The sequence below is a fragment of the Oryza sativa genome, chromosome 4 (genome assembly GCF_034140825.1).
Source record: "Oryza sativa Japonica Group chromosome 4, ASM3414082v1".
NCBI lineage: Eukaryota > Viridiplantae > Streptophyta > Magnoliopsida > Poales > Poaceae > Oryza > Oryza sativa.
The window spans coordinates 28,766,521-28,777,302 of NC_089038.1; the positions used below are offsets into that span (position 1 = coordinate 28,766,521).

Consider the following 10,782-nt stretch of genomic DNA (forward strand, 5'->3'; position numbering starts at 1 on the left):
TTAGAAGAAAAGAATTTAAGTTACACGACGCGATCAGTCAGACTGGCTTATGCCAGGGGAGGGAGAAAAAGCAAAAATAGAAAACTGAAGCTTAGAAAGGAACCACGGCTGCTAAAAAACAAAAAAAAAACTCTAGAAAACCGAAGACAAGGGGAGGGTGCTAAGGCACGCTAAACTCCCAAAAAATCCCCAAAAATGGCAACGCCAGCTAAAGACTACAGACGACCCTTCGAGTGGATGGACTCCAAAACTACTGAGACAGAAGAGAGCGCGGAGTCAAAAACCCTAGCGTTCCGCTCCTTCCACAACTGCCAAGAAACTAGCAGCACCAGGGAGTCGAAACCGTCGCGGAGATGCTCAGGTAAGCAGGCCCTGGAGGACGACCACCAGTCCTGGAACCAGCTACCGCGGGGGGAGAGAGGGCAGCCCACCCAGGAGGCGAAAGCACGCGGAGCCAGACCTGTCGAGCAAACACACAGTCGAGGAGGATGTGATTCGCTGTCTCAAGATCCTGGACGCAGAAGGGGCAGACCAAGTGACTATCGATACCATGCTTCTGAAGGATATTAGCTGTCCAACAGCACTGCTGGAAAGCAAACCAAAGAAAGAACCTGCATTTAGCAGGACCCTTTGCATGCCAGAGAAGATCAGCACATGCAAAAGAATGCTGGCCATAGAAAAATGCTTGGTATGCCGAACGTGCTGAGTAGCGCTGGTCAGACGTCCAGTGCCAAACGAGACGATCCTCGACACCCGACGAGAGCTGCACGTGAAGCACCGTATCCCAAATAAGGAGAAACTGGGAGATGGGGGGTGTGAAGTGTGAACTCGGGAATGTCCAGAGCTGGACAATATCACCGAAGAACACGAATGGTAGGACGAGGAACGCGATAGACAGGCATATGGGCTCCGACCTTTGCTATATGCTCGCTTTCTCGGGACATATAAACCTAACTGTAGCTATGAATCCTAGATATGTCTATACGCATGTTGAGACTCACAAAGCTCATAAGGTGAAACACTTTTAATCACCTAGATATGATATCCACTCATTTCTTACATGTCAACTAAATAAGTAATAATTTTTTAAGACAATTTAACAAGATAAATTCATAGTAATAATGTAATATGTAAGTAATTTGCTATTTTTGTTACAATTTATAAAAAATTGTATCTAATATTGCGTGTTTCTGGAGTGATATATTATATCAATATATCTTATTACTTTTTTAAAAAACTTTCTATAATTATTTAATTGACATACAATAAAGTTAGAATCCATCTCCAGCTCAAAAGGCCTAGTAATTGCTACTTCTTTTCTCAGGGGAGCGTATCCTATGCACACAGGCCCTCGCGTGTACACACCGTGTACACCAACTAAAAATTATCACAAAAAATTCTAGGAAAATTCATACATGTACTTTCAATAGTATTACATCTACGTGCAAAGTCGCATCTTTAAATTCATTCTACATAGAGAATAACAAAAAAATATAAAATTCTGACAAAATTGCAACCTTAAAACTGTCAGATTTTTTGTTTTTTTTTTGTTACGGCTAAAATATAATGAATTTGACGTTGAGATTTTAACCTTAGGTGTAATACAATTGAAAGTATGTGTATGATTTTTTCTAGATTTTTTGGTGACATTTTTTAGTTGTTGTGCACGTGTGTACACGTGAGGGCCTGTGTGCATAGGATATGTTGCCCATTTCTCAGTGCTAAAAGCAGCTTCTGTTCACATTCAAGACTACTTTAAGCTCAAAAAAGTCGACAATGACATTTCTAAAATTTTGTCACTACTCCTATAGTCCTAATATCTCGTATACTGTACTCATCCCCCACAATCTCATCCACAAGAAGTTCTCGATTCATGGAAACATCACATTCCACTTCTTTGTTTCAGAAGGTTTAGACAAAGCACCTTACTGACCCCCCCTAGCAGTTAGGCCACCAACTTTTGGGCCAACCGCAATCTGCAAACGTACGGAGATAATTTGGGCCGAAAGTCCAAACCCAGCGTATGTTGGGGCCTCGACGGGGCTATCTCACTCGAGGAGAAGGGTATCCGCTCCGCGCGCCGTCCGATCCAGACCTCGGCCGCGACGAGTGGTGGTGATGGTGGTGCCCGTGCCCACCACTCCGCGTCGGGACCCGAGGCGACGCGTCCTCCCGCGACGACGCGGCCTTGGGACGCGACCTGATCCGCTCGATCTCCACGAGGGCCTGGACGACCTCGGCCATGGAGGGCCGGCTCCTGGGGTCCCCGGAGAGGCAGCGCAGCGTGAGCTGGGCCGCCTGCTGCGCCGCCCTGGACGGGTACTGCCCCTCCAGGCGCGGGTCCACCAGCCGCGCCAGCTTCCGCCGGTCCGCCAGGTACGGCTTGGCCCACTCCACGAGGCTGTGCTGCGGCGCCGGCCTCCCCGTGTCCAGCGCCCGCATCCCCGTCAGCATCTCCAGCAGCACCACGCCGAACCCGTACACGTCGCTCTTCACGTACAGGTGCCCTGCATAATAAATTGATTGATACACGATTCCTCTCCGGTTACATTTGTCACGTGAAATTAGCACAACATTAGCTGTCGTGTTCGTGCGTGATTTACCTGTGGCGACGTACTCCGGCGCGGCGTAGCCGTAGGTGCCCATGACGCGGGTGGTGACGTGGCTCTCGCCGGCGGTGGGGCCGTTCTTGGCGAGCCCGAAGTCGGAGAGCTTGGCGTTGTAGTGCTGCCCATGTACAGGAGGGAGGAGAACGAGTTGAGCTTGGCGTTAATGATTACTCCTACGTGCAGGTGCAGCTTCGCGTGTACCACGTGCGTGGCAGCCATGGCGGTTTTAATTTTTGCGCGTACATACGTAGTAGGAGTACTACGTACCGTGTCGAGGAGGATGTTGGAGGCCTTGAAGTCGCGGTAGATGATCTGCCTCTCCGACGAGTGCAGGAACGCGAGGCCGCGGGCGGCGCCGATGGCGATGCGGAGACAGAGGTTCCACGAGATCGGCTGGTAGGCGCTGCCTTCTGCTTGCAAGCAATATGCTCGGTGTTAGTTCACTTTGCTGTCACAATAATCTTACGGAAAACTACGGTTTTATACACTTCTAGTTTATAATCTTACGGTTTTATACCGATAAATTTCGGCCCAATAAAGCCCTGCAACATGCTAGCCTGTTTGGCCCGTAGAAATTGACACGGCCATGTTGAGCAGGGAGAGTGAGAACGCTATTGACAAATTGACCCAGAAATCTGAATATTCTGGTCAGACCCACATAGCCACTGTGCTACGCAACTCAGAACCTATTTTCGTTGGCTGTATAGGGGGCAAACCTATTTTCGCGACGATATGAGACCACATCAATCATAAACCAATCCAGCATCGCTGTCGACCAAGAGAACCAAAATCTGACCTAAGGTCAACGGGTTCAATTAAGCTCGTAGCTGGCAAAGAAACATACCGGAAAGACAAGAACAAAGAACCATCTACCGTGACAGGACAGAAGAAGAAGGAGAAGCAAATTAAACTCACTCCTGAAGAGGTGATTCTCCAAGCTGCCCTTGGCCATGAACTCGTACACGAGCAGCAGCTCCCTGTCCTCCACGCAGTACCCGATCAGCCTCACCAAGTTGGGATGCGACAGCCTCCCCAGGAAGTTTATCTCAGACTGCAAAGAGAAACGTCACCAGGTTAATTAGCTCAGCAAGCACGAGCCCCAAACGCAGACATGCAGCAGCCAACGTGCCGATCACGACGCGCCGTCCCGCAGCTTTGAGGCGGCGCGTAGAAACAAAAAAAAAGTAAAATCGCCACACGCGCGCGCGCGCGCACACACACAGAACAGCGTAGTTCACAGCATGGCGCGTGCAACTACTCCAGTTTATAGTATGCGCAGCGAGAAAGGAAGTGGTCAAGTAGCTTCATAGTATATGAACATTTCAGAACTGCGGATGACTGCCTGGCCGGCCACGTGAACACGCGGCATGGTTTCTCTAGGAAAAAAAGAAGAAGAAGAAGAAGCACACGGTATGGTTTGGAGGTGGAATAATCCAGTGCAAAGCTTAAACCGCGGCTACAATCATTGATGCCTTTCTACCGATTTCTTTAAGGATCATTTCCGGATCAGCTTGAATCATGCGTGTGATTATGATACTGTTTATCCGTTTTCGTGCTGTCTAAAACAAGTTGACGTTAACACCGCGATCGGTCAGCGCTGCAGATGGCGAGCTGTGAACGAACGAATTTACCTGCCATTCTTGCAGGCCCTGCACGCTCTCGGGGTTGAGCTTCTTGACGGCGATGACCATGCCGGTGCCGCTGCGCGCGGGGCTCATCGTCCTCTCGTCGACCCACCCCTTGTACACCCGCCCGAACCCGCCCTCGCCGAGGACGCTGTCCGGCTTGAAGTTCCTCGTCGCCGCCCTGAGCTCCGCGAACGTGAAGATTCGGAGGTTGGGGACCTCCAGGATCCTCCCCTCCGGCTCCGGGTAGAGCGCCCCGGCGACGCCGACGTCCGCGCCGCCGGCTGCTCCCAGGGGCAGGTTGCTGCTGCTGCTGCTGCTTCTGGTGGTGATGCTGCTCATGGACGAGCTCGACCTCATCCCGGAGTGATGCCCGGCGGCGCTGCTCATGGAGGCAAGCGCTTTGGGCGGTGCCATGATGGGACTACGCCTATTTGCTGGAGCTGCTGCTTCTGCTGCGAGGTTCGAAATTTGATCAGAATCTGTTTAAGAACCAAGGGAAAAAGAAATGCCACAAGCATTTGAATACGTACCTTGCCGGCGTCCATGGTGGCCTTGAGCTGGTGCCCTCACGGTCGCAGCAGCTTCGGCCTCCTCGGAGCCGAAGCAGTTCCCCATGGGAGAGCTGGGAGCGAAGCTCGATCGAATCGAGTAGATTGTTCGATCGCCACCTCGCTGCCTACTGAAACTAGGCGAGTAATACGCGAGACGCTAATTGATTTTCTTTCTTGTCATTCAGTAGCAGCTAGAGCGCTTCTCGACTCGGCATCCCGGGCTTTTCTATACTTGTATAAAGCATCGCCGCTTGTCTTGCCGCGCCGACGCGCGGATACCGAGGCTTACGCGGTATGGAGACCTTTCCGATCCGATGGCGCTGTCGTTCTGGGGCTTTGGGGACTAGTACTAGCTCCAGGGTCAACTCAATACTTGTCCTTTTGTTTTTTTTTTTCTAAATAGCTGAATGGCTGAATAATGATTTTTTTTATAAGTTATTGAGTTATTACAAAGATCAAAATGGCCTTTTTTTTTTGCGGGGAAGATCAAAATGGCCTTGAAAACAGTTTTTTTTAATAAATTCATATATACAAAGTTTTTGAGAAAATTACACCCATAGAAGTGTGGGAGATATGCCGCTGAATGGAATGGTTCCATTCCTTTGGAAAAAAAACACACCCTTAATAAGTATTTTGGACCTGAATCCAATCGTTTAAATTTTGAGAATTCACTAAAAAAACAGTAGATTTTCTCGAGTAGTTTTCACGAAGAGTACAGTTCATTCAATTTCATGCACAACTCTTGATTTTGTTTCGAAAATACAATTGTATTTTATATATAGCTATATTGAATGATATTCTATTGTAATCAAGCCCATTGTGCTCCCATTATGTTAATAATGTAACAGATAGTACATGCTAAGTACACTTTAGTATAGAAACTACTCCCTCCTATAATGTTTACAGCCAAATCTCAAAATTTTAAATTATCAATAGATGCAAAAATATTAGAAGATTTGATATGAAAAACTCTTTCATAAAGTTATACTTTTTAATGACTTCTATAAATATATGGTGAAAATGTAATGATAAAACACGCGAATATGAAATTGTATGTCGGTATCCAAACACGTGAATTGGAAACTGTATACAAAATAATGGAGGCAGTGTGCTTCACCGTTTGGAATAGTCCCCGAGGACTAAGAAAGACCTGTCCTATTTTGGGCGGGTCTAATGCTCTAAGCCTGATCTTTGCTAGTTTGCTCCCCTTCAGCCATCCATTTATGATCTATCCAAGCATCCATCCAACTTGTCGTTTCGGCTTTTGTAGCCAATTCGGGGGTAGAAATTAAAGTGATCTTCGACAGGTGACATGTCGGTTTACAGACAGACACGGAAGAATTCACCTCTACTTGACAAACAAATGTGTTGGAAGGCATCAAACATCTCGTTGAACAAACTGAATATTCTTACTTAAGAGCTCCTTTAGAAGGTATACATCTATCTATTAATATAGCTTGAAATTAAATAAGACACTATGTTCATGTTGAGGCCTAAAAATTCATACATCACTAAAAGAAGAAAAGATTATAGCATTATATCGCGTCAATGACAAATTATAATGGTATATAAATTGCACTATATTAAAAAAAGTTACATGCTGTGCTATTAGAGACCCGTTTCAGAAAATAGGGACAAAATATAAGTACTCACCTCCATACTGGTCGAACAAGACTAAGTCTCATTTTACCCTCCCCTCCCTCTCTCCCGATGCCATCTTCCTTTTCCTCGCTTCCCCCCGTTCCCGGCAGCATCCGCTTCAAGCGGTGGAGGAGGAGGCGCGCGGCGGGCTGTTGGCAGCGACTTCGGTCAACGATAGCCATGCATGTGAGTGACGGATCCAATGGCGGCAAGCTCAGGATGGCCTTGGAAAGGTCGGGATGGCGAATCCGGAGTCGACAATGTCAGTGATGCTAGAGTCGGCGACATGGAGATTGGAACTGTGGTTCTGATGTCGAGGAGGTCAGTTACAGCTACAATGATGTTGGCGGTCCGTGACGGCGGTGGATTTTTGTTGGGATTGGGCTAGGGTTTCTAGAATAATTTTTTAGAATTTTTATTTTTTCACAAAAATCCTTTTGCAGTCAGGCGTTGTAACGTTCCCGTATGCGAAAATCCATTTTTACGTGTGGTTGCGGTGCCCTCCTTACAGGCATCTAGCTCTAGTCGACTGGTTCCATCCGTCTTGGAAAAGCATCTCCTGTAGTAGTGTTGATCGATATATACAATCTATTATATTATTAAAGGAATAGAAAAAAGAGCCTCCATGTTCGCTCTCATGACCTAGAAATTCTCACATTAATCGGAGAAAAAGAAAAGACAGAGTCCATATAGAAATACAATTTAGAAATAGTTGAAATTCGGAATTAAAAAATAAGGAATATTAGAAGAGTAGACTAGAGTTCATATAGAAATACAATTAGGAAATAACTGAAATTCAGAATTAAAAATAATGAATATTAGAAGTAGAGCATAGAGTCCATATAGAAATACAATTAGGATATAACTGAAATTGGTAATTAAAAATAAGGAATATTAGAATTAGAGTATAGAGTCCATATAGAAATACAATTAGAAAATAATACAAATTTGGAATTAAAAATAAGGAATATTAGAAGTAGAGTATAGATTCTATGTAGAAATACAATTAAGAAAAAAATAGAAATTCGGGAATTAAAAAATAAGGAATATTAGAAGTAGGGTATAGAGTCCATATAGGAATTTAAAACTAACTAAAATTTGGAATAAACATAAAAAAAATAAAAGTAGAGTTTAGAGTTCGTATAAAAATATAATTTACAAATAACTAAAATTCGAAATTAATAAAAACATGGGAAAAAGAGTTCAAAGTCAATAAAGGAATGCAATTTAGAAGTAACCGAAATTCGAAATTAAAAATTAGTTTAGAGTCCACATAGAAATACAATTAAAAATAATAAAAATTCAAAAATAAAAATAAATAATATTGGAAGAAGAGCATATAGTCTATATAGAAATACAATTTACAGAAAATTCGGAATTAAAAAAAAGAAATATTAAAAAACGAGTTAATATATATAATTTACAAATAACTAAAATTTGATATTAAAAATAATTAATAACTAACACGTATATAAAATACAATATGAATTTTACAGATTAGTAGTTTTGTAAAGTTATTACAAAATTTAAAATTTTGCTGTCGTTTTAATATATTTGAATAATATAAAGAAAAAAACATACTATATGCTATTATATGAGAGAAAATATAATGATGCTAGCTGCGCAATCTGCGCGGGCCACCATGCTAGTTGTATATAGTATACATGAAATCCATTTCTGTTTAAAATGGAAAGTACAAGTTGTATATGAAATTAATTCTATACTTAAAATCTAATAGTGTAGATTGATCGATATAGTCCTATACATGAATACAGTTAAATCTATATTAACATAAGCTGTATATGAAATCAAATGCTACATTTAAAATATATTTGTGTGAAAAAATACTATTGTATCTTTAGAAATAAAATTTGTGAACTGTATGATGAATCTAATTCTATCTCAAAATCTAGCATCACCAAAAATTGCATAGGGGTAATCCCCTAGGTTTATATGAATTTTACATGAATTAGTACTCCATAGCTCAATCCCCTATAAAATTTCCGTAAAATTATTTTACTCTTTAAACAAGTAATTTCTTCGCTCTCAGACCCGTTGACCCCGATATGGCAAGTCTCAAATTACCTAGTCTGAACATATTTTGACGTACCTCCCGTGGCAAGTCTCAAACGAACACACCGTGGGTCAAGAACCTCCTAAAGGTCATTCGCACATCACAGCTAAGGGTGTGTTTGGTTCTCGGAAGGTTGGATGGGATATGGTGATTCATATTTTGCTGGATATGATGATCCAGTTTTTTTTTGGTGGAGTGAATATGACGATCCAGTTTTTTATTTGGTTGTAGGGATGAAAGTGGATATGGTGATCCATTTTTTTATTTGGTTGGGGGAGTGGGATAGATGAGTGGTTGCAATCACCCGGTGAGTATAACCCTCCAAATTCTCACCCAAAAAATATCAATCTACTAAAAAAATCTAAATAGAAATAAAAAAGCAGAAAGAAATAAAAGGGAAGGAAAAAAAAAGGAAAAAAATCCTTCTCGGAATCGCCGGCCGCCCCTCGCCGAAGGTCTTCGCCAGCAACCCCGCCGCCGCGCTTCCTCTCTCTCCCGCCGCCGCCGCCTCACCTCCTCTCTCCCCGGCCACCGCCGCTCGCCCTCTCTCACTGGCGCTCCCCAGATCCGGTCGTCGCCGGCTCGCCTCCTCTCTCGTTGCCGAGCTCGCCTTGTCCCGCCGGCCGCAGGCGCCGCCGCCTCCCGCCGACGCGCTCTCGGCGCCCGTACCGTCGTCGTAGTCGGGTCCGCATCGTCGTCGTCGTCGGGTCTGCACCGTCGTCGTCGTCGGGTCCGCGTCGTTGTCGTCACCGGCAGGCGTCTCCGAGCTCGCGCCTCCCCCGCCGGCGGCCGCCTACTCCCGCTGGCCGCCTCCTCCCGCCAGCCGCCGCCTCCCGCCGACGCGGCTATCGCCGCCCGCACCGTCGTCGTCGTCGCCGGCTTGCCTCCTCTCTCGTCGCCGCGCCAGCGCCAGCCGCCGCGCCCGCATCCCGCCGTCCCGCGCCAGCGCCCGGGGTGACGCGAGTCACGGGACCGCCTCCCTCGCTCGCCCAGCTTGCCCGGGCGCTTGGGCGGCTAGATCCGGACAAATCGGCCGGATCCCTCTATCCAGCATCTGGGGGAATATTCCTTCTCAGGCCGCCCCATCCCACCCCTGCCCAGCAACCAAACACCCACAAAAAATAGACGGCCATGTCCTATCCACCCATATCCCTCTATCCAAACACACCCTATAAGCATCCCCGGATGAAAGCCTACCCCCACTACTAAGTAACGTTAACAAATTACGAGTGCTTTTGCACTTTTGCTGCACAGGTTTGAGCTTTAACCTCATTCCGGCCGATTGGATTTCGTGAAAAGTTTACGGCTTTGATGGATCGAGATAAAAAAGAAAAAGGTAATACTTTTAGTCGATCTGTCATGTTTGGCTAGTTTGGTGACTTTGGTCAAAGACCTCAATATCTGATGCAGATTGCCATCTCCTGGTAGTAGATAGGAGATAAATAAGAAGAGATAAGAATAACATGTTATAAATTTATAGCCAACTATAGCACAAACTAGACATAAACATAATATGTATGATAGGTGGGACCAGATATTACTGGTGTAGTATATGTTTATAGATAACTATTGTATGAATTAACTATTAAATTGATTATAAATAATTTGGAGCTAGTAGTTGGCTATACTATTAAACTTGCTATTAGCACTTAATCAATCTCAAGTTATTAATTAGTAACTTATTAAAAGCGTTGACACGGCCGGCGACCTTTAATGGTACCACCATTTCACACTTTTACGGCGCTAATTAATCAACTCTCGTTTGTTTAGGCTCTGTTCGTTTGGGCAGGTTCCCAACTTCTCTTTCCCGTTTTCCACGCGCACGTTTTTAAAACTGCTAAACGGTACATTTTTGTAAAAAGTTTTTATACGAAAGTTGCTTAAAAAATCAATTAATCTATTTTTTTAAAAAATAGTAAATACTTAATTAATCACATATTAATGGACTGTTCCGTTTTTCATACAGGGAGTTGGGTTCTCAACCGCATGAAACGAACATAACCACGCCTGTTTGGAGTATTAAAATCGTCTTAACGTTGATTTTTTCACTTACGATGGAGGTCTTCAGGTTGATTAATATATTCCCCGCGCACGCTGACGCGATCTCTATACGCGGTTCAACTGGTAACAATAACATCACGCGGACAGCGGACTACACGTATACACGGACACGGGTTGTTTGTGTTGCAGACTTGCAGCCGGCTGGGCCTGGGCGTATATTAAGTGCAAGTTTTAATTAATACGGAGTGATATAGATAACTACCTTTTTCTTATACTAA

General features: G+C 44.6%; 1 protein-coding gene and 1 long non-coding RNA gene across 3 annotated transcripts; one reads left to right on the forward strand and one right to left on the reverse strand.

The window, feature by feature from the left end:
- Positions 1-1,852: 1,852 nt before the first annotated feature.
- LOC9268653 (probable serine/threonine-protein kinase PIX13) lies at positions 1,853-4,993 on the reverse strand. 2 transcript variants are annotated; one of them, XM_015778893.3, is made up of 6 exons: positions 4,768-4,993; positions 4,241-4,686; positions 3,525-3,660; positions 2,877-3,019; positions 2,604-2,727; positions 1,853-2,507 (listed from the first exon to the last, which is right to left on the reverse strand). In XM_015778893.3, exons 1-6 carry the CDS (start codon positions 4,850-4,852, stop codon positions 2,044-2,046), a joined length of 1,398 nt encoding a protein of 465 aa, XP_015634379.1. In that variant the 5' UTR covers positions 4,853-4,993; the 3' UTR covers positions 1,853-2,043. The 2 variants fall into 2 exon arrangements, with proteins under 2 accessions (XP_015634379.1, XP_015634378.1); XM_015778892.3 differs by having other exon boundaries at positions 4,241-4,689.
- LOC136355920 (uncharacterized) lies at positions 2,156-3,138 on the forward strand. Its single transcript, XR_010740504.1, has 2 exons — positions 2,156-2,502; positions 2,793-3,138. It is a non-coding gene; the product is annotated as an uncharacterized lncRNA (long non-coding RNA).
- Positions 4,994-10,782: the final 5,789 nt, after the last annotated feature.